General features: G+C 40.0%; 1 protein-coding gene across 7 annotated transcripts in view; it reads left to right on the top strand.

Moving 5' to 3' along the window:
* The window catches only part of HERC1 (HECT and RLD domain containing E3 ubiquitin protein ligase family member 1), a 197,021-nt gene that overhangs the window by 139,894 nt on the left and 32,998 nt on the right, over window positions 1–24,129 (top strand). For 3 of the 7 annotated variants that reach the window (XM_049905979.1, XM_049905977.1, XM_049905978.1), the window contains 16 exons: window positions 592–1,112; window positions 2,918–3,693; window positions 5,254–5,452; window positions 7,222–7,382; window positions 9,749–9,865; window positions 10,071–10,299; window positions 11,365–11,489; window positions 12,495–12,715; window positions 13,969–14,241; window positions 15,016–15,064; window positions 15,750–15,950; window positions 16,914–17,088; window positions 21,163–21,433; window positions 21,575–21,788; window positions 22,539–22,795; window positions 23,779–23,906. In XM_049905979.1, the coding sequence (XP_049761936.1) occupies window positions 592–1,112; window positions 2,918–3,693; window positions 5,254–5,452; window positions 7,222–7,382; window positions 9,749–9,865; window positions 10,071–10,299; window positions 11,365–11,489; window positions 12,495–12,715; window positions 13,969–14,241; window positions 15,016–15,064; window positions 15,750–15,950; window positions 16,914–17,088; window positions 21,163–21,433; window positions 21,575–21,788; window positions 22,539–22,795; window positions 23,779–23,906 (3,917 nt within the window). The remainder of the gene's footprint in view (window positions 1–591; window positions 1,113–2,917; window positions 3,694–5,253; window positions 5,453–7,221; window positions 7,383–9,748; window positions 9,866–10,070; window positions 10,300–11,364; window positions 11,490–12,494; window positions 12,716–13,968; window positions 14,242–15,015; window positions 15,065–15,749; window positions 15,951–16,913; window positions 17,089–21,162; window positions 21,434–21,574; window positions 21,789–22,538; window positions 22,796–23,778; window positions 23,907–24,129) is intronic. The other 4 variants (XM_049905982.1, XM_049905980.1, XM_049905981.1 and 1 more) reach the window with 4 other exon arrangements.

The following is a 24,129-nucleotide window of genomic DNA, read 5'->3' as shown; positions in this document are numbered from 1 at the left end:
GCATTATTTGATATTCTGGCATTTCAAATATAGAGTCAACTTTCAAACATGGGTGTTATTATAGGTATTGTAGGAAGTAGTTTAGAGGTAATCTGGTTCATTAGCATTTATGCACATGAGAGAGGAATCTGAAAATTATCTTAAATGTTCATATACCATTAGCCGAATCATGGAAGTCTATTCCAGAGGACCATATGGCTTCTAACTTCTGGTACATCTGTAACATTTGCTCACACCTTGTTGGCAGCCGTTTGATACGACACACATATAGTAGGAGTATGAACAGGAGTTCAGCATGTGCTAGAATTTATAGTGACTAATAATTTAGGCAGGAGCCCTGGTAGCATAACAGTTTAGTGTTCATCTGCTAACCGAATGATTGGCAGTTCTAACCCACCCAAAAGCTCTGCAGGAGAAAGACCTGGTGATCTGCTTCTGTAAAGATTTCGACCTAAGAAACCCTATGGGGCAGTTCTACTCTCACATGGGGTCGTTATGAGTCGGAACCTACTTGCCGGCACCTAACAACAACAACAACAGTATTTTAGGAGAACTATTAATATCACACATTTGCCCCCTTCTTTCCCGCAGGTGAAAATTTGTGATATGCAGATGCGTGGCACACCACGAGACTTACTTCCAGGAGATCCCATTTGTAGTCCAGTAGCTGCAGTCCTAGCTGAGGCCACTATTCAGCTTATCCGTATCCTTCACCGAACAGACCGTTGGACTTACTGCATCAACAAAAAAATGATGGAAAGGCTGCACAAAATTAAGATATGTATTAAAGAGTCAGGGCAGAAGCTAAAGAAAAGCCGCTCGGTTCAGAGCCGAGAGGAAAGTGAAGTGAAAGAGGAGAAGGAGAGCAAAGAGGAAGAGAAGGGCAAACACAGTAGGCACGGCCTCGCTGACCTCTCAGAGCCACAGCTGAGGACCCTTTGCACAGAGGTGTGGCCCGTGCTGGCAGTGATAGGAGGAGTTGATGCTGGTCTTAGAGTTGGAGGTCGATGTGTTCACAGGCAGACTGGGCGCCATGCCACGCTACTGGGAGTGGTCAAAGAAGGCAGCACGTCTGCCAAGGTCCAATGGGATGAAGCAGAAATCACCATCAGGTATGACCTGTGGAGTTACACTTTTAGCAAATGAATATTTAATGGTGAAATGGGCCATTACCTATAAAGAGTGAGTCATCATGTAAGTGAGCTGCCAGTTGACTTTCTGTAGTAATTTTTTTTTCATACAGTTGGATATTGGTACTGTGATTTCATAAAGGAGCATGTCCCAAACCTATGTCCCTTGGAATACTAGTAGTTTGTAAAATATTGACAGTCTTTGCTGTTTTGTGAAGAAATGGTAAGTTCACTAATTTGGGTTTGACTAGGATTTTCCTTTCAACTTTTTGCATTTTTATCATCTCCATTACACACTGGGGTTAAAAAAAACCAGCCAGACAATGCAGATCTGCCAATTATGTTTTGTGGTAAGAGGGCTTTGAATGCAACATTTAAGCCACTAAAGTTGTTTTGGATTACTGTGGTTTTAAGTATTGCTTTGTCTTTTAACACACATTTTTCTCAACGTGTAACATTTTGGGTAGATATGAAAATTCAATGTATCTGACATAAACTCTTTGCTTAAAAGCATTTAGATATGTTTGCACTGAAATAGGATTTGTATGAAACAGAAACTTCATACATTTAAAAGGAAATATCTTAAGTCTCTCCATTGCAAAGGGAATTCACTTATCTAATGATTCTGTGTAATTGTACCATTTGGAAAAATGGATTTATTGATGTTCAGGAACAATTCATTAACTGCCTAATGCAGTTTCTTTATAGTGTTAATATGATATGGAACATTATCTAAAACCGTGGTTGTTAGTGTTTATTTGGGGACAGTACAATTTTAGAATCTAATGAAAGCTATGGGCCCCCTCAGCTGAAAAATGTACATATGAAAAGTTTACATACAATTTCAGGGGTCCATGGACCCTACCTACCCTCACCCCTACCAAGCTAAGAAACCGATGAAAATTTTACAAAGTTACTTGAAAGTATCTATTCTTAGTCTTCTTTCGGAAAGGATTTATGATGCCTTACCAAGATACATGTAATACGGTAAATTAATTAATGAAGTTAAAAATAAAACAAGTAAGAAAGATGAGGCAAAGGGAAAATAAGATTAGGAAGGTAAAATGGAACCAGGATTTTATTAGTAAAACAAATGTATGTCGCAAAACTTTGTACACTTGCTAAATTTTTTCTGTTTCATTTTGTTTAAGTGTACTATTTTTAAAACTTAAGGAAATTCTTGCCACGTCAGGAAATATGTGATTATGTTTTTATTTAAACTATAAATTAGAAGCATTAATGGGAGACTATAAAGTTAAATTCTTAATGAAACAGTCTTCTCTGTAAGCTTGTAAGTGGCCATTACCAACATAATAAACTGGATTTATTACGCAGACTTTACAAATAGCTTAGATCAGTGATCAGCCAACTACTATCCACAGGCCAGCCTACTCAGCCATACCCATCCGTTTTGGTACATTAGTGGCTGCTTTCATACCACAATGCAGAGATGAGTAGTTACCACAGAGACTGTATGGCATGCAAGGTCTCAAATACGTACCAGCTGGTCTTTTACACTTAGTTTGCCAGCTCTTGGCTTAGGTTATGTGACAGTGAATATTCTCCTCTGAAAGCACGTGCACATCTCGTTGCATTTGCGTTTAGCATCCCATCTCCCGTTTCTCATTACAGACTCATTTTTCCCTCCGTTTGTAATGACTTCTGGTTTGTGTAAATTGTTTTCTGTACTGTGTACATGATGCATCTTATCGTGTCTGCATTATTTCCTGTACCTTCCTCTTGTCTATCCCTCACTTCTTCCTGTGTCATTCTGATCTTTATTAAAGCTTCCCAACTTTTTGGTCGCCTAGTGATACTCCGTTGTACAATCTGGAGCCCTGTGAACCTCTGCCGTTTGATGTGGCGCGATTCCGAGGCCTGACAGCTTCTGTGCTACTGGACCTAACGTATCTGACTGGCATTCACGAAGACATGGGGAAACAGAGCACCAAGCGACATGAAAAGAAACACCGACATGAGTCTGAGGAGAAAGGGGAAGTCGAGCAGAAAACCGAGAGTGACTCTGCTTTAGATGCGCGAACAGGCCTAACATCTGATGATGTCAAAAGTCAGGGTACCACGAGCTCCAAATCAGAAAATGAAGGATCTTCCTTTTCTTTAGATCCAACACTGCCAGGTGTGGAACCCCAACATCAAATAACAGAAGGAAAAAGAAAAAATCATGAACACGTGTCCAAAAACCATGACGTTGCCCAGTCAGAAATCAGAGCAGTCCAGCTATCCTATCTCTACCTCGGTGCTATGAAATCACTTAGTGCTCTTCTCGGCTGTAGTAAATATGCTGAGCTGTTGCTGATACCAAAAGTTCTGGCCGAAAACGGCCACAACTCAGACTGCGCGAGCTCGCCAGTTGTCCATGAGGATGTGGAGATGCGGGCGGCCCTGCAGTTCTTGATGCGGCACATGGTAAAGCGCGCGGTCATGCGGTCACCCATAAAGAGAGCGCTGGGGTTAGCTGATCTGGAACGAGCACAAGCTGTGATCTACAAATTAGTGGTCCACGGGCTTTTGGAAGACCAGTTTGGGGGCAGAATTAAGCAGGGTATGTTACCCAATTTTTTGTTTGTTTGTTTCGACCCATTGAAATTATTTATATTTATAATCATCATAAATGACATACTTTATATTTGTAAAAGTTTTTTGTTGGGAGGAAGCAACTTTCACCTTATTTTTTTCTTTAGAAGGCAAACAGTTCTTTTTTGTTTTTTTATGTTAATAATCATCTGTCTGCCTTAAGATTTTCTATTTTAAACCTACACAAGCATTAGAACTTGATCATTATTGCTACATTTTATAAAACTGAAATTTAACTCATGCCAGCCATAAAAGGTACTCAAGTATTTATTGATCTGGCTCAAAGCAGAAATTATTCTATTCTCAGAGACATTTTAAAATCTACTAATTTCATAGGTTATATATCAAGTGTAAGGAGTCCTGGTGGTGCGGTGGTTAAAGGATTTGGCAGCTAACTAAAAGGTCGGTGGTCTGAACCCACCAGCTGTTCCACAGGAGAAAGATGTAGCAGTCTGCTTCCATAAAGATTTACAGCCTTGGAAACGCTGTGGGGCAGTTCTACTCTGTCCTGTGAGTAGCTGTGAGCCGGAATTGACTGGATGGCAGTGGCTTTGGTTTTTGGGTTTTTATAGTGAGTGTAAAAACCTTGTTTTATCTTTTTTCCTCACTTTTGGATATGAGTTCTGAAATAAAATTGGAATTTATTCAGCAAATGTTTATTGAGTACCTACTATGTGCTAGGTATTTTTCTAGGTTCTGGGGAGTCAGCAGTGAACAAAACAAGGTCCCTTGCCTTCATGAAGCTTACATTCTTTTTCTTTTTCCTTCCTTTTGTTTCCTGTTCTTCCCTGCCTTCCTTCCTTTCTTTGCTTAGACACTGAACAGGCACAGAGAGGTGCATGGTGCGTATAAGTAGGAGTGTTAGGGTCATGACGATTATGAAGGGACGTCACATTTAGCAAACCTAATAGAATTAACCATCTTTGCAGCAACTCCAATTTCTATCGTTTCTTTCTAGACTCCTTTACCAGATAGTAAAATATATATCTGTAACTATTTTGTGAACTTTTCGACATTTTAACTAATTACTTTTTTTTCTTTTGAGTCTTAGCAGTAGTTTATTTTTTGAGGCGTTGTTTGTTTCAGAGCATGGGGTTTCTCTTCAGGATTTTTTTTTCTTTTTGTATTTATGTGTCTTCATCTTGGCCCATTTATATACTAAAGATAGGCAGAGTGCTAAGGAAATAGAGTTTTAATGATTAGATATCCCTAGAGAATCTCTTATCAAATCTTACAACCAAAAGTGAGACTACTTTTTTGTTTTTAAGAGAACCCTCTTCTTTAAAAAAAGAAATGAGTAAGGACAAAGGCTTGTTACTGTTGTCTGCAGAGTCTAGAGTAATGAGTACAGTGGTGAATGCAAAAATGTATATATGTGAGAGCATTTATTTTTCTGTAAATCTTTCATAAAAGATACTTTCGAAAGATATTTATAAAATTTTCAAATTAAAAGTTAGAAGTTTCCCATTGTGACTCTTGAAAAAAACAAATTTGTACTGCTCTTAACCTTTACTTTGTTTTTATATAGAGGTTGATCAACAAGCCGAAGAAAGTGACCAAGCCCAGCAGGCACAGACACCGGTGACCACTAGCCCATCAGCCTCAAGCACGACTTCCTTTATGAGCAGCTCACTGGAAGACACCACAACTGCCACCACTCCAGTTACTGACACCGAAACGGTGCCTGCATCTGAGTCCCCAGGAGTGATGCCACTTAGTCTTCTCAGGTAGAGAAGTCGATCTTTCATATCTGCCATACTAATGCCTGTTTGAGGAGTCTTGATGGCACAGTGCTTAAGAGCTTGGCTGCTAACCAAAAAACCGGCAGTGTGAATCCACCAGCCACTCCTTGGAAACCCTATGGGGCAGGCCTCCCCTGTCCTGTAGGGTTGCTATGAGTCAGAATTGACTCAACGGCAATGGCTTTGGCTTTTTGTTTTTTAATTTCTTTTTGCTCCAGTTTGCCAAATGTATTCACAAAAGGAAAATCTTTGAGAGAGGACCTTTAGAGAGACCATTTTGTGAGTTCTCTTAACTTAGGCTTAAGTGAAGTAAAGGGAAGCAGAACGGCTACCCTCCCGTTTTCTTATTTGTTTTCCCCTTCCCTTAGTGGTTATTATTCCTAGTGTGTTGTCAGAGACCTGAGCAGGTGGAAGAGGAGAGTAGTTATTCTCAATTTTTGGTGTGTACAAGAGCCACCTGGGGAGATTTTTAAAGCTCTGGGGCTATATCGTCCAGCAGGTATGATTCAGCAGGTCTGGCGTGGGGCCTGTGGTTTGCATTTTAATTAAGTCGCCCAGTGATTCTGATGCAGTGGCCTTCGGTTCATACTTTGAGAACCACTGCATTCCTGCTGTGGGCTTGGGTAGAAGGAGCACTGATTAAGTAGTCACCATTGCCTAGTCTCCAGTGGGCCATGCCAGTCTCCACCGGCCATTGGCCACGTCTCCTGCCTCAGCTTTCTCACTTGAGTAATGCAGTTCCAGGGGATGCTTCTGTTCAAGATATAAGGAAGGGAGGAATGATAGGATATTTTAATAAGGTTTTTAACCCCTGTAGCAGTGGCAGAATTCAAGACATCTTTTCAAAGGATCAATAGCGCTATTATTCCTTGTTGCCTTTCAGGCTGTGGTTAGTATAGTTGTAGGATTCTGACCAGGCCTTTTGACTCTTCCTTTCTTCTCAGTCTTCATTTCCCTGCTGTTAGTTGGGGCGTATGTTAGAGCTTCTGTTGTCAGCCTGGCTGAAAGTCATTTAACAGGAGAAAAGTCAGTTAGAAAACTACTGCCCCCTGTGTGAACACTGTCATGTCACAGGTATTTGACACTGGTTGGACAGTGCATTTTTGATGTTTAAAAAGTTCTTATTTCTGTTGGACAGATCTAAAGGACAGTCAACGAGGATCTTCCTGGACTTCATTCCCTAGTTATGTTTACCTTCTTAGCTTGAGAGGGGCTGTCTCTCCCGCGTCTTTCCTCCTGTACAGCTGGCATATTGTTATTCATATATTATTTTTAGTTGTGCTTGGTGACGAGGCAGCTATCTTTTTTTTTTCATAACTTACCTATCACCTTTTACTTGGAATTTACGTGAAAAATTTCATTGCTAGCTAGTGAATTTACATTTGAAGTAATTGTGAGTTACCTAGTTTTAAAAGTCTTCTTTATTCTCTAACTGTTATATGACTACCAAAACACATGTGCCTATTATCTTGGTATTTTAGGCAGATTTTTGTCTGTCTTACTCAGTGCTGCATTTCCCTGCTTGCTGTGTTGCTGGCATTTTGTTGAATAAATTAAAAGATTTTATTACTTTTATAGTAAAAGCACCCTTGAGCTAATGATTTTTTAAACTAAGGAATCTTTTTCCCCTCATTAAACTATAGCTAACCTTTGTAATTTCTTAAGCTGCATATTATTCTATCAGAAGGTTGTGATATATATATCAATCATTTACTTACAGGATTTTTATGCTAACCACTCTTGTTTTCTTAAAGGCAAATGTTCTCTAGTTACCCAACTACCACCGTACTTCCCACACGCCGTGCACAGACTCCTCCAATATCATCGTTACCAACCTCTCCTTCTGATGAAGTAGGAAGGAGGCAAAGCTTAACTTCTCCAGATTCCCAGTCAGCAAGGCCAGCCAACCGCACAGGTGTGTGTGCTGTCATGCACTGACCCCCAGACCTCTAAGCAGGCCAGTTGTGTGGGACATTGTTATGTGGGTATTTCATCTTCACTGAAGGTAAAACAGTGATTTTCATGAAGAGTGAACTGCCTCCATCAAACATATATTGAATTATGGCTATTTGGAAAAGAAATAATGTACTGTACATCAGTCATATCAGACCTTCCTTCTTTCCCAATACGGGCAATCTAGTGCTATAAATTTCCCTCTAAGCACTGCTTTAGCTGCATCCCACAAATTTTAAAATGTTGTGTTTTAATTTTCATTCAGTTTTAAGTACTTTCTGATTTACCTTTGATTTCTTCTTGGATGTATAGGTTATTTAGATGTGTGATATTAGTTTCCAAATATTTGAGTGTTTTCCAGATATCTTTGTTATTGATTTCTAATTTAATTTCACTTTCATCAGAGAACATATCTTATATAATTTGAATTCTTTTAAATTTATTGAGACTTGTTTTATGACCCCACAATATGGTCTGTTATGATAAATATTCCATGTACACTTGAACATGGACTAGCACTTAATCTATAATTGTGGAATGGTGTGTTGTATAAATGTGAGGCAGATCAAGTTGGTTGGTAGTATTGTTCAAGTCTTGTATAGCCTTAGTGATTTTCTGTTTACTTGTTCTGTCAATTATTGCGAGAACAGTGTTGAAATTTCTGCCTGTAATTGTATATTTGTGTATTTCTCCTTTCATTTTTTGTTGTTTGTTTCATGTATTTTAAAGCTATATTTTTAGGCCCATAGATCTCTACAGTTCTTATGTCTGCTTAATGAGTTGACCCCTTTACCATTGTGAAATGACCCACATTATCGCTGGTAATACTTGGAATCAGATTAGAGTGAGAAAGGCTCCTTGAGTGGGAGCAGTGTGTGTGGCACTGGCCTAGCTCTGGGGTATTGGAGTCTGAGTGGGGTGATAAAATGTTCACATGGCCCAACACCAGGTGTCAGAGCCGATCAGGTGAGGAGGGCATTCACTCTCACTGTCCGCTGAGAGGGCCTGGGAGCAGTGCTACTTCAGCAGCAGATCTTTTCTTCTAAATACCATTCTTGACTAAAAGCAACCAGGACCTCCTTGGAGAAATGGCTGATTCCAGGACTGAGTACGAGATGAGTCTGGAGTATCTTATGCCAGAAAATAATGAAGTACTCAGAGAATTGATGGGTACGTGCCGAAAGGATGTAGAAGCCAGATTGCAGGAGCTTCCACTGGGGCATCAAAATAAATAATCGTAATCATAGTAACAGATGATAACCCACAAATGCAATGAGAATCTAGAAGTCCGTACTGATGAGGAGAAAGAGTTGCCTCAGTGTGGAATGCCAGCTGGTGAATCTAAAATAAACAATGGAATTAGAAAATGATCATTTGATAACTATCATAGTAATAATTAATTCACCCAATAAACAAACGGATGCTAAAACTAGTGAGTGAAACTGTGATAAGAAGTGGGATATTTACATATTCTCAAAGTGCCTCCCTACAGATAATAATTAATTATAAAGGGGAAAAAGAAGTAACTTTAAAGTGGTGAAAACTTGGTAGAAATTACCTAACTCAAGCAATCAGAGTTAACGTAACAGTAACGAGACAAACTGAAAGTATGTACTATCTGATAGAATGCTGGGAACGCAGCATCACTCTGTAGTATTCCTGCCCAAAATCATAACCTGAATCTAATCACGAGGAAACATCAGACAATCCCAAAGTTAGGGGCATTCTAGAAAATAGCTATCCTGTAATCTTCAGAGTATCAAAGTGATAGAAAAGAGATGCCAGCCAAATGCAGTGATGATGCTAGATTGGATCCTTTGCTGTGAAGAACAGTATTGGAACCTTTGGTGGACTAGAACAGGATCTGGATTAGATGTTACTTCCTGACTTTGACGATTGTACTGTGGTTACAACAGGAGAATGTCCTTATTTGTAGGAGTTACAAGCTGACATACTCAGGGGAGATGGAACATCATGTCTGCTACTTTCAAACGGTTCAGGGAGAAAAGAGTTCTTTGTGCTATTCTTGCAAATATTTGTAAGTTTAAAATTTTTTATAAGTGGGAAATTGTTTCAAAATAAGAAGAAAACTTTTTAAAAGAAATTTTTATTAGCAGGCTTAATTTGTGTTATTAGCAGTTTTAACTGTATGAAAAACCTTATAAGCTATAACAAATTTCATTTCATTTAGTGAATTCTTAGTAGAATAAAATTTTGTTACATTTGGACACTACTAGGAAGTTGGGGACTTAGGGTTCCTGTAAGTATACTTTTTACTCATGGTGTGTGGTGGTATTTAGGCCCTTACTTCTATTTCTTCTGTCTCAGCCTTGTCAGACCCAAGCAGTAGACTGTCAACTTCCCCTCCTCCTCCAGCGATTGCAGTGCCCTTGCTGGAAATGGGCTTCTCTCTCCGGCAGATTGCCAAAGCCATGGAAGCCACAGGTAGGATAAGTTTTTGTATATCAGTATATGAATATATGCAAAGTCCTGTCTTATTAGAGGTAATCTGTTTTTTAAGAAGCCATAAAGCTTGGTAAGATTTTTGATACCAGGTTTGATTGTAAGGGCATCGTAGCAAGCACTCTTAAATTGATAGCATGAGTAACTTTGCCTGAAGTCAGGATCAGACTTTTTTTTTCCTGTTCAGGTGCTCGAGGAGAGGCTGATGCCCAGAACATCACTGTCCTTGCCATGTGGATGATAGAGCACCCTGGACACGAGGATGAGGAAGAACCCCGGTCAGGCAGCACAGCCGACTCGAGGCACGGAGCAGCAGTGCTGGGCAGTGGGAAGTCAAGTGATCCCTGTTACTTACAGTCACCAGGAGACATACCATCAGCTGATGCTGCAGAAATAGAGGAAGGCTTTAGTGAAAGGTGGAATTCTAATTTCTGTATTTCTTTTTCATTTGTTACAAATGGTGACCACAGAAGTCCCATTTATTTCCCCTTGTAAATTCTTCTCGTAGTATGTGAAGTTGATAACCACAGGCATATGGACATGTGGGTGTTTTAGTTACAAATGTATTTTTCTGTGAAGGATAAAAATGGCATGATGGATTTTGACTTGAATGGTGGTTTTCATGGAAAGAAGGGAATTCACAATTTTTATGTAAAATCAAGCTGAAAAAAACGAACTAAAATTAAAGCAAGTTTATTCCAAAACAAAATAAATGCTGAAAAAGAAAATTTATCATATATAAATTATATAAAATAGAATATTCACTTTAATATTTGAAGTTTATTTAATTAATACATTGGATAGAAATGGGTTTAAAATGTTTTCTGTCTTAATATAATTAAATTTATATTTTCATTTTTCTGTAGTTTTTAATATCCAGTACAATAAGCTCCTTTTTTAAGTTGTAAAAAGAATTCTGTGATAATGCCTAGCCTAAAATGAGATGTAGTAAAATATTCTAGATCCCCCTTAAAGTTTTTTCCCCCTTCAGCATTCCTTAGGACTTTAAATCTTTTGTTTTTCATTCTAACCATGAGGTAACGTCACCACCCAGACTTGTGTCTTATGTAATAATGTACACTTTTTCTAACAACCTCAATGAAAATTTTCAGAATTTATTTTGAAGTATCTGTTCCTCTTAAGCAAGGATTTCCAGTTGTTTCAAAGTTCTAAGTATTTAATCATTTAGGATTTAGTTAAGGCCGTATTTGATCTCATTTTAATTTGAACGTGCATTAAGCATGATTTTTATTGCTGGCATAGTTCAAAGTGAGATAAAATTATTGCTCAGGGCACAAGATATGATATATTTATAACTTAGAAGTTTTACAAGGGATAGAAAATATTTCAAAGTTTATCATAAATGTACTTTATTCTCAGAGACATTTAGAGGAAAAAGTAATGCCATAAGCCAGCTTGCACCTATGCTTTCTTTTCATGATTTTTTTTTAACCGTATTTCTTCTGAACTTGCCTTTGTAGCGCCGAAAATCTGGATCATACAGAGAGTGCGGCTTCTGGAAGTGGGCCACCAGCTCGGGGTCGCTCAGCAGTAACGAGAAGGCATAAGTTTGACTTAGCTGCTCGCACGTTGCTAGCAAGAGCAGGTAGTTACATGTTTCACGTCTTTTTTTGTGTGTGAAAGTATCGTATATTTTGCTTTTATTTTAAAGTGAACATAAAAGCAGCGTTAAAGAAGATGTTGTTCACAATCTTAAGTACTCAGTCCCATGACATCAACAGAACAACCGCTTGTATATTACTTTATGCACATTTACATAGTTTTACAAATTGAAATCACAGTAGACAGTCATAGATTTATTTTTAAGTTCCCTCTGGGTGCAGAAGGCTATCCTGGTCACCTGTGGGTCTTGAGAAATTTCCTAACAGCTCTCGCTGCCCCTCAAGCAACTTGTGATTTAAGAAGCGATGATGCGTGTTTAAGTGGTGAGAAGGCACTGGAAAAGGCACTGGGCCAAGGAAGTAGGTGCTGGCTTTTCTGACGGGCTTGTGCACCTTAGGCTTCACTACTAGTAAAGCTCTAGATCAGCAAAAAGAAATTCCCTTGTCACATTCGTAAATACTTCTAGGATTAGGTTTTGGATATATAAAGTATATGTCATGGGGAATATAGTTTTCAAACCAAAAACTGGGATATGTGATTCGTCAAAATACTTTGATCATTAAAATATTAGAACATGGATAATCATTTAACAAGTTACACTGAGAGATAAATTCGGACTGTCCTGGAAAATATAGGGTATATACTTACTATATAATGAAAGGGAACTGATTTTTTAAAAATAAACCCAAAAGAATAATAATAGGTAATATTTATTGAGTGTTTTTCTACATACCAAACATTGTGAAGTATTTTACATGGTTTATCTTATTTAAACCTGTCAATACCCCAGTGAGGTACGAGCGCCCTTATCTTTTTAAAGAAAGATAAAGAAACACTTGTGATAGGTGCAATCTGATGTTTATGATCTAGGATCCAGTAAGTCAGCTAAGATAGGCTGTCACCTAAATGTATGACAGTTAAGAACTGGCAAAACATTCAGAATTATTTTATGCGTGCAAATAAAGTGCCTTTTTTGTTTTGTCCGGAGCGGGGTTATACCGCTCTGTGCAGGCCCACAGGAACCAAAGTCGGAGAGAAGGAATATCTTTGCAGCAAGACCCAGGGGCGTTGTATGACTTTAATTTAGATGAAGAATTGGAAATCGATCTTGATGATGAAGCAATGGAAGCCATGTTTGGACAAGATCTGACCAGTGACAATGATATTCTGGGAATGTGGATCCCAGAGGTACTGGACTGGCCTACCTGGGTGTGTGCGACTGCAGCGGGGGCTGCTCTGACTTCCTTTCCTGCTTCCTCTTCACGCAGCTTACTAATAGCCTTGCCAAAGTCTTACATCTCATCCTGAGGTTTGGGGATTTAATGCTTGAGGTTCCTTTGAGACCTACAAACTAATAAGAAAAAGTCTCTGTTGTTGCTTTCTCTTTGCAATGTATTGCTTCTCTCCCCTGACTTGGGTGACTAGAGCTGTATTGTAGTAACATTTGATTCTGATGTCAAAGATAGAGTACAGAACAGGCATCAGATCCCGGTGGACTCTGCTGGGCGTGTAACGTGGCTGCTGTGCTCACACTGCTATCTGAATGCATGCTCTACTCCTCTACTCCTTCATAGGTTCCATTTATTCACTAGGGTGCTTCGTTCCAGGAACCGTGCCCACATAGACCTTGTCAGTACCTCCATCCAGGGACAGGGTACATGGTGTGTCTGCATGTGTACATTACACTTAGGTAGCATGGAGAATGAAAAGTTCACTGCGTCACTCCTCTGGGAAAGAGGACCTACCATATTAATAAGATAAAGGACTCTTAGTGACTTTTCTAAGGAATTAAAAAAATGTAGATCTAAATGTTAAGACCGGATGAAAAATAGTTACTTTCACTAGAGGGTTTAAAAAAATCTTTTTTTTTTTTAATAATTTTTATTGAGCTTTAAGTGAACGTTTACAAATCAAGTCAGTCTGTCACATATAAGCTTATATACACCTTACTCCATACTTCTACTTACTCTCCCCCTAATGAGTCAGCCCGCTCCCTCCTTCCAGTCTCTCCTTTCGTGACAATTTTGCCAGTTTCTAACCCTCTCCACCCTCCTATCTCCCCTCCAGACAGGAGATACCAACACAGTCTCAAGTGTCCACCTGATACAAGTAGCTCACTCTTCATCAGCATCTCTCTCCAACCCATTGTCCAGTCCCTTCCATGTCTGATGAGTTGTCTAAAAAAATCTTTTTGAAGTAAAGCAGATTGTCATTTTTATTAACACTTTCCTTAGTAGGATACCCAGTCACATATATTATAATTTATTGGAATGAGGGAGGGCAAAGAACATACTCAGATTGTGTGATTTGAATTCTGACTTGAAAGAAATTTATTATGAACGCTTTGCAAATATCCCATCATAGGTAAACAAAATGGTTGCTATCACAAACACTCTGTTTACCGCTTCTTAATTTTATGTTAAGTTGACTGTAATAATTTGGTATGAAATCGTTTTGTGCAGCATGTTTGTGAGTCTGAAGACAGGGAAGAAGTGGTGGTGTGTGAACTGTGTGAATGCAGCGTCGTCAGCTTCAATCAGCACATGAAGAGAAGCCACCCAGGCTGCGGGCGCAGTGCCAACCGCCAGGGCTATCGCAGCAACGGCTCCTATGTGGATGGCTGGTTCGGCGGTGAATGTGGGAGTGGCAATCCATACTACCTGTTATGTGGCAGCTGCAGGGAGAAGTACTTAGCCCTGAAGACCAAATCCAAGACAACAAGTTCTGAAAGGTACCTTGGAATTGTATGGATTTCCAGACCCTCTGAATGAGGAGTGTAAACTATCTCTTATATCTTAAGGCATGGATACCCTAGCTTGCTTTATGTGAGAAGTTACTGTTGACTTTCCCAGAAGTCCTATGATCACCAGACTGGGGACAGGAAAGATGGAAGGGGTTGAGGAATTCATGCTCCCACTAGAGCTGGAAGCCTGCAGAATCTCTGAGAGTCCAGGGATGCAGGTCCTGTACTAGAGTTTGATTGTATTGTACTTTGACTTGTTGGCAAGTTGTAGTCGGGACCCTTGCCTTAACCTTTAGGAGGCTTATGGTCAATTTCTTCATGGTCCTTCTTCACCAGATTACTGGCGTCATAATTAAAATCTTTTTCTTCGTGAAAATGTAGATGGTTTTTGTTTTTGATGAAAAGAGCTTTCATGAAAATATTATCTCCTCACATCCTTCAATAGCAGTTTCTAGTGAGCAGGTTGTTTTGCTCTTGCCAACTATTACAGCCTTCAAGCTTTCTGGAATAGGTTTTTATTTAAAGAGTTGTAGGTAACCCAGAAACCTCCCCAGTATTTTGGGAAAACAGCCGTTGATTTGGCAAGCATGTTTGTTCCTGCATACCAGCCATTTTTATTACGTTAGCCTATAACATGAAACACACTGTTTTATTTTGTGTTGCTTTATGAATGACCTTTTAAAATGTTCTAATGACTTAATTTGCATTTTCGGGTACTAACCGTTTTATATAAAAACACGATGTTCTTCATGTTTGGTGCAGGTACAAGGGACAAGCTCCAGATCTACTTGGCAAGCAGGACAGTGTGTATGAAGGTAGTTGTTTGTCCTGAGAGCTTCTTTATTTTACACGTATTTTTATATGTTCATCTCCTTACCATCTGTACTAAAGTTTACCATTGTGTATGTGTGTTTGTGTTTATGTACATGTTAACTTAAACTTTCTCCCCAAAACTCAAGGTAGCTTGATAGCAGCACCCCTAGTTTGAAGTCAAAGGAAAAGGACCTGGGTTGAAACACTAGCTTTACTACAGAATGTTAATTTCTATTTGACATAATTTTTTTTCAAAGTAGGGAAAGTATGTAGTACATTTTGAACTTTCATCCTAAGTGAGCAAAGTAAAAAATAAAACATTTAGTAAGCATCAGTTTATCTGGAGCATTTGTTTACTTGAGCCAAATCATTTCCTAATGATTATGGGCATGGTAAGAACTTTTGTTGGTTCCATGCCAGTATTTCTTATGAGTTGAAACCTCCATAACCAGTTGTAACATTGGCTGTTGGCTTTTAATGGATTTGACTCCACTGACCCCCTTTTCCCTTAGTCTCACTGAGCCTCAGGAGTGCAGTTTGGTTGCATCACCATGAGATGGTGCTCTAGTTCATTTTGTGGATACCGGACTTACAGTCCGTATGTATCTTAGACATACCTCACAAAAACTGTTACCAGCAGAGTTGTGTTATATTCGTGTACCATACATTTATTTATTTAAATTCCAGAAGACTGGGACATGTTAGATGTTGATGAAGATGAAAAGCTAACAGGTGAAGAAGAATTTGAATTGCTTGCTGGGCCACTGGGTTTAAATGACCGGCGCATTGTACCAGAACCAGTTCAGTTCCCGGATAGTGATCCACTGGGAGCGTCCGTAGCAATGGTCACAGCCACAAACAGTATGGAAGAGACTCTGATGCAAATAGGTAAACCAAAATGCTGATTTGCATTGATTTTATAGATCCTCTCTCAATATGTTTCTTAGACAGGTAAACATCTAATAATAAGGTTTCAGCATTGTTCCAGCAAGCCTCTTTCGGCAGTTGTTTTAACATTTTGAAGGCGTATGTAATATTGTTTTGATTTTTTAAAATAAAATATTGAAGTGATAAAAGTGTGTAAAATTTTTCTTTTTTTTTTAACTTTGTGCCAAGAGAATTCTGGAACGGACCTAAAACTGTTTTGCACTTTTTTATTTGGATGAGAGGATATGGTAACTTTAGTTACTGGGGATGCACAATAAAGGATTGGGGCGGTATTTGGTTGCTTAACCACCAAAGCATCTTCATCTTCAAAAGCATGTTTTCAGGGGTATATCTGTTCTGTATTTCTTAGTAGAAGTGATGCATGAGCAAAACAAAGAAAAAAGAAATTATTTAGAAAAAAATTTCTCCTCTACACGTGGTCCCTGACTTGCAACATATTTAAGTTATGACAAACTGTGCTTACAACCATCTTTTTTTTTTTTTTGGTACATTTTATTGTTAGTAATATGTACTACATACAATGTTAAAGTATATCTGTAAGTTTATATATAATGTTTCCAACACCCAAAGATAAGTAAAAATTGGATTTATAAAGATACTGATAATAAAAGGCAATAGTAATGAAAACTAAAAAAAAAAAGAAAAAGATTTAATTTACATCAGAATGAACCTATGATGGAGTCAATGGAACGGAATCTCATCGTAAATCGAGGACTACCTGGCTTAGATTGTTGTTGACTTAGCAATAACTTTCTCCCAAGGAATTTTCTGTCCCAGATGAGCAAAATACATTGTATTTCTTTGTAGCATTGAGCCTAGGTAGAATGGGAGAAATTTTCAATAGTCTGGATATTTGTTTTTTCTTACCTTGTTAACAACTAAGCAAAATCTTATGTTTTGCAGGTTGCCATGGCTCTGTAGAGAAAAGTTCCTCTGGGAGAATAACGTTAGGTGAGCAGGCAGCTGCCCTAGCGAACCCTCACGACCGGGTGGTGGCTTTAAGGAGAGTGACCGCTGCTGCTCAGGTTCTTCTGGCCAGAACCATGGTCATGAGAGCACTGTCTCTTCTCTCAGTCAGGTGAGTCTCGGCAAGCAGTGCTGAGCTAGTGTCTAGCGTGTCTTCTACGAGAGTCTGGGATTGCTTAGGAGGACAGAGTGGAAGTTTTAGAAACTTGAGTATGTCCTATTGCATGAAAGAAGGCAGACATAGTCATCATTATCATTCATCATTCATTTATTCAGTTAGTACTCGGCTCTTTTTAGGTAGAAAGTAATGCCATTAAAGTAATAGAGTAAACTGCACATGTTTTATTTTGTGATGTGAAATGGAAAACGAAGGCTGTTGACCCATTTGATGTAGGGCAAACATAAAAGGTAAAATGTATTTTTCTGTAGAGTTAACTAGCTGTTTGGCTGAATCAAGCTGAAAATCCTAACACAGGGATTCTTGCTGTGTTCACACTGTGGCATGTAATGTAAAAATGGAAAGGGAGCCAGGACAGACCAAAAGACATCCATTTAAGAAGTGGTTAAGCAGTGGTGTTTAACAGCCAATCAGCAAAGACAGGAGGACCCTGAGGGAGAGAATCAGAATGAAAGTTACGTAAGATTGTGTGGTATTGGTTCAAGGAGAGACAAATAGACCAAATAATCCAGAAACTGACCCACATATATACAGACACTTGATTTATGACAGCAGTTTACACGCAGAGCAATGGGGAAGGGATGATCTTTTCAGTAATGGGGGCTGGGTCAGATGGTTATCCATATGTTGTTGTTGTTAGATGCTGTCAACGTGGTTCCGACTCATAGTGACCCTATGTACAACAGAACAAAACGCTGCCTAGTCCTGCGCCATGCACACAATCGTTGTTACGCTTGAGCCCATTGTTGCAGCAACTGTGTCAACTCATTGAGGGTCTTCCTCTTTTTCGCTGACCCTCTAGTTTACCAAGCATGATGTCCTTCTCCAGGGACTGATCCCTCCTGACAACATGTCCTAAGTATGTAAGATGCAGTCTCTCCATCCTTGCCTCTAAGGTTGTACTTCTGGTTGTACTTCTAAGACAGATTTGTTCCTTCTTTTGGCAGTCCATGCTATATTCAATATTCTTCGCCAATACCACAATTCAAAGGCGTCAGCTTTTCTTCGGTCTTCCTTATTCATTGTCCAGCTTTCACTTGCATATGATGCGATTGGAAATACCGTGGCTTGGGTCAGGTGCACCTTAGTCTTCAAGGTGACACCTTTGCTCTTCAACACTTTGAAGAGGTCCTTTGCAGCAGATTTACCCAATGCAATGCGTCTTTTGATTTCTTGACTGCTGCTTCCATGGCTGTTGATTGTGGATCCAAGTAAAATGAAGTCCTTGACAACTTAAATCTTTTCTCCATTATCCGTATAGGAGGAAAAAGAAGAATCTTGGTCCCACCTTCACACTATATGAAACAAATAATTCCAAGTGGGTTCTTGACCTTGGGATAGGCAGAGATTTTTTAAGTCACAAAAGACATCCACCATAAAGAAAAAGATTGATAGACTGGACTACCTTAAACAACTTTTGTTCAGCAAAAGTCACCATTAAGAAAGTAAAAAAGGCAAGCTGCAGAGTGGAAGAGGATATTAGCAATGCATATAACCAACAGAATATGTAAACATTTCGTATAAATCTGTAAGAAAAAGACAGACAACCCAAAAGAAGAGTGGGCAGGATACATTAAGAAGTGCTCCACAAAAGTGGGTCCTCAAATGGCCAATAAACGTGAAAAGGCGGTCACTCTCATTAGTCTTCAGAGAAGTGGGTATCAAAACCACAATGAGAAACTAGTGTCCATCCACCAGAATGGCTAAAGTTAAAAAGATTGGACCAAAAAAAAGAAGAAGAGAGCATGAGGAGGTGGAACAGCTGGAGCAGTGCTGGTGAGAAGATGGTACAGCTGCTTGGAAAACCCTTTGGTCGTTTGCCCACTCCTCACTTACCCACATGGTCAGGTGCCAAAGACTGGGTCGTTAATGCCAAAATCAGCATTATGTGAAAAGGGAGGGTTTTTAAATTTTTTTTTCTGTTTTCAGACCATCCAGTTGTCTGATTTTTTTCTATTTAGAAAATATGACTGTAGAAATGTAACAGCTAAGATTTGCTGATGTGCTCATCACTCTAAGTTCGGTTATGGATTATTTCTCTGCGGAATAGGAGGCTTGGAGGAGACTAAGCTGGATATTGCCTCAGCTTAACCGCTTCACCATTTTCCTATGCTAGGTCAGAGCTTCCTCAAGGAGCCATCTCCAGGGCTCCATTCCCACCCCTGCAAGCCCTGTGTTCATGATTCCAGGGCCGCCTCTGCCCTCTAGGTCTGGCGAGCCACTGAGGCTCTAGCCTTCCCTCGAGGATGCTGGGAGCCTGGTCATGCACCCGGCCCCACTAAGTCATTGAGGCTTCAGGCCCAGTTTAGCTCACTTTGGGATGTCATTAAACTCACACACATTTCTTCCAAACACCCTTGCCATGCCTCTTTTCTTTCTTCCTTTCTCACCACCTCACAGCAACTTTTAGCTGCAGAGCCTCAGGCTGAATAGGAGCTAGGAACCCAGAACAGGTGCCCACTGGCTTGGTGCTGACTGCAGGTCTGCCAGGAGGCTGTGGCCATGGAGGAGGCAAGCCCCAGCAACAGCTGAACATGGCACCCCTGCCTGCAGGAGGGAGCGGAGGGTGCAGCCAGCACAACCCAGCTTCCCAGAGGCCACCCAGAGACCCTCCTTGAGGGAGAGGACGCACTGCAGCTGTTGCCGCCGTGCCTGCCACCTTGTTAATGTGCAAAAGAGTCACATAGTAGATTTTTTACTGTTGTCGTAAATGGGAAGTGCCAGATGAGATAGTCGATAAGTGAGGAGTATGTGTATTGTAGTGAAAGATGAATAGAAGTTACATAATTGATACAGCAGAGATGTAAAAGTGTAATGTCTAACCATGCTTGAGAAGGACAAGGAAAGCATTCAAAAGAGAGTGACTTCCAGTCAATATGTGAGGAGTAGGTGTACCGCCTACAGCTGGCCATGAACATACTGTGACCCAGCGGTCTGCTCCAGGCGTGTATCCAACAGAAATGCTTGCGTATGTACACGAAAAGACACATGCAAGGGTGTTGATGGCTATACTGTTTGTAATAACCCCAAACTGGAAACCACTGGATTGTCATCTGTAGAATGGATAAATCAATTGTGGTAGGTTTCATTTATATGTCAGTGGAAATGAATAAATTACCGATATAATTCAACAGTGAGGCATTGGTGGTTAGCAGTAGGATTCTCGCGTTCCACGCGGGAGACCTTAGTTCAATTCCCAGCCAGTGCGCCTCCTACATAGCCACTACCCTTGTCTCAGCAGTGGATTGCTTGTTGTTACGACGCTGAACAGGTTTCAGCAGAGCTTCCAGACTAGGACAGACTAGAAGAAAGGCCTGGCGATCTGCTTCCAAAAATGAGCCAGTGAAAACCGTATAGATCACAACAGTCTGATCCACAGCCGATCACGGGGATGGCACAGGACTGGGCTGCCTTTCATTCTGTTGTGTGTGGGGTCACCATGAGTCAAGAGCCACCTTGACAGCAACTAATAAGAACGTGATACAAACACATGGATGAATCTTACAGGCATGTTTGATTGAAAGAAGCCAGAAACAAAAGAGTACATACTTCGTTACTCCATTTATATAAAATTCAAAAATAGGCAAAACTCATTTATGGCTAGAGATCAGGATAATGGTTACTTTTGGGGCATAGTGACTGAGAGGGGGCCAAGGTAGGCTTCTAGGAGCTGGTAATGTTCTGTTTCTTGATCTGGGGGTGGTCACACAGATTTCTTCAGTTGGGGAAAATTGACAATTGATGAACATTTCTGTATATGATACTTTGATAATTCAGTTACACTTTAAGTATAGATCATTATTAAAATCCAAAAAGAGGCTTAGGTATCACAGCTTCCAGCTTGCATAATTTTTTTGGCATTTTTTATAGGACACATGTGGCTAGTGATAGTGTGTGGCTTGCCTTTTATCCTGGTTGCTTTTGCTATGGATGATATGTGAGAATCCAGATGTTCTCTTCAGAAATCTGTTTTCTTTATCTATATAAAATGTCTTCCTTTCCTGACAGTGGCTCCAGTTGCAGCCTGGCTGCTGGTCTTGAGTCTCTGGGGCTAACAGATATCCGAACGCTGGTTCGATTAATGTGCCTGGCTGCAGCAGGGAGAGCTGGCCTCTCTACCAGTCCCTCTGCCATGGCTAGCACCTCAGAGCACTCCCGAGGCGGGCACAGCAAGGCCAACAAGCCCATCTCTTGCCTGGCCTACCTGAGCACAGCCGTGGGATGTCTAGCATCCAACACCCCTAGTGCTGCAAAACTGCTGGTGCAGTTGTGTACACAGGTAAGCTCGTTTTGGTGCTTTTTCTGGGGCATTGCTGATTTCCGGCTCATTCTTGAAGAGCCTTTTGAAGTGAAATGTTCTTCTTTTTGTTCCAAAATTGTATGTAAAAATTAAACCTGTTTGTTCCGATTGCCTCTTCAGAACTTGATTTCTGCTGCAACAGGTGTAAATCTAACCACGGTTGATGATCCAATTCAACGGAAGTTTCTTCCCAGTTTTCTCCGGGGAATTGCCGAAGAGAACAAGCTTGTAACCTCCCCAAACTTTGTTGTAACTCAGGCCCTTGTGGCATTACTAGCTGATAAAGGGGCCAAACTGAGACCTAACTATGATAAGTCAGAAGTTGAAAAGAAAGGTAGGTTTCATATTATTTAAATACACAGCTTTCTAATCAACTTGATTCATGCTTAAAAAATGATGTTTTTGCATTATTATATGTGATGAATTGCATGACATGTAAACTTCTTAAGTTTAGATTGTGAAAGAAGTGCACGGATACATTTTCTTTGTGCCTGGAAACAAATACTAGAAAATGTACTAAGTTAGTCTTGTTATGGATTATGGTTTGAGTCACCGTAGATAATAATCTTGGCAGATTTCCTTAATAACTTTTAGATAAACTAAGTGTCATTTTTCTCATTGTCTTAAGATGATAACACTTTGAAGGGGCTGCTTCATCACTACTGCCAGCTTTCCTCTTTGTCAGGACCATTTGGCATGGGGAGGTGGGCTTTTGGATCCATCAGCCTTGACTGGCTTCCAAGATCACCTTTGAGCAGCAAAAGCCAAACTTAAGGGCATTTCTTAAGGGCGCGCTGCCTCTGTCTGGGCCTCACAATGAGTTCTGCTGTATTCCCGATTTACTGTGACCTTAGAGCGGGGACTTGATTGCTGTGTATAAGATGTACATTTGTAATTGATCAGATTTATTATAGAATCTATTATAGCATTTGTTGTGAGATGAATGCTTTATACCTTGTATGCATGCATTAGTGAATGACTGCTTGTAAAAGTGCTAATTCTTAAAAGATGGGTTAACCCATTTTTGTTTGTTCACTACCACCAGCTCTCACCCGGGCATCATTTCATTGTTTTGTTTAAGCAGGTTTAATTGCCCAATTGTATGCCCATCCTTCCTATGATCCTTGTGCTGTAGGCCCTCTGGAGCTGGCTAATGCCCTGGCAGCCTGCTGCCTGTCCTCAAGGCTGTCCTCACAGCACAGGCAATGGGCTGCTCAACAGCTCGTGCGCACTCTTGCCGCACAGGACCGCGACAACCAAACTACTCCACAAACGCTTGCTGATATGGGAGGAGATCTCAGAAAATGCTCCTTTATCAAGCTGGAGGCTCATCAGAACAGAGTATGTATTCTGACCCCGATGTATGTTCACTACCTTGTGTGAGATAAAATAGTGACTTTCTGTCTTTCTGTCTGTCTGTAAGTTACCAAGATTTGCTGGCAACAACCAATTCTCCTTTCTCTGTATGCTGGCTTAACAAAATAGTATACCAAAACCAAACCAAATCCAGTGCCGTTGAGTCAACTCTGACTCATAGTGACCCTATAGGACAGAGTAGAACTGCCCCATAGAGTTTCCAAGGAGCGCCTGGCAGATTCGAACTGCCGACCCTTTGGTTAGCACCCGTAGCACTTAACCACTACGCCGCTAGGGTTTCCTACATAATAGTATACAAATGGGAAAGTGAGAGGGAAGGTAAGAAGACCACAGGAGTAGCCTCACAAAAGATGAAGGCTTATACACTCTAGAGCAAAAGAAACTAGACTCATTATTTTAATCTGGGCCCATAAGCAGCGACGGGGCGGTTTAGGACATGAAGACTAACCTTTATTACTTAAATGGTATTAAAATCACTTCTTAGTCTCTGTTGTTTACTTTATAGAACAAATAAATATATTAAAGTATTTTAACATATTTACCTTAGCCTGTTAAGATTCTAACAGGTCTCAGTTAAAAAAAGTGCTTGGCCCTAGTACTTTAAAGCAGTACTTCAAATAGATATATATTGATCAGCCATTTAGAAAAGAATGAGGCCATGCGTACTGCAGGACCCTCAATGAGATGGACTGACACAGTGGCCACAACAATGGGCTCAACCATGGCAATGATTGTGAGGATGGCATAGGACCAGACAGTGTTTGTTTCTGTTGTACCTAGGTTCAACAGACTTGATGGCACCTAACAACAACAACATGGATGCTTTTCTTTTACAGTTCCATAGTAGATTTTTCTTTTCCAATTTGATAGAATTTTGGGGTCTGATTTAATTATTTGGATCAAAACTTGTTTAAATATTGCTGGACACATCTTTTCAACTTTTCTAGGTAATGACATGTGTTTGGTGTAATAAAAAAGGTCTCTTAGCTACCAGCGGCAATGATGGCACCATCCGGGTGTGGAATGTCACCAAGAAGCAATATTCCCTGCAACAGACCTGTGTGTTCAACAGATTGTGAGTGCTAACATTAGCTGTCTCATGTAACATCTAAAATCAGAGAATCCTAAATATGCCTCTTCTTTGTTGTGTTAATGTAATTGAATTGTCACTAACATTTTTTAAAAAGTTTTTCTTTTAGAAGAGACTTACTGTATCTCCAGTGTGTATTTTTTAGGATATGATTATTCAGTATATTGTATTATTTAGAATATTGTATTATGATTATTCAGTGTGTATT

This window comes from Elephas maximus, chromosome 13 (assembly GCF_024166365.1).
Source record: "Elephas maximus indicus isolate mEleMax1 chromosome 13, mEleMax1 primary haplotype, whole genome shotgun sequence".
Lineage (NCBI taxonomy): Eukaryota > Metazoa > Chordata > Mammalia > Proboscidea > Elephantidae > Elephas > Elephas maximus.
This window is presented reverse-complemented; position numbering and strand designations above follow the sequence as displayed.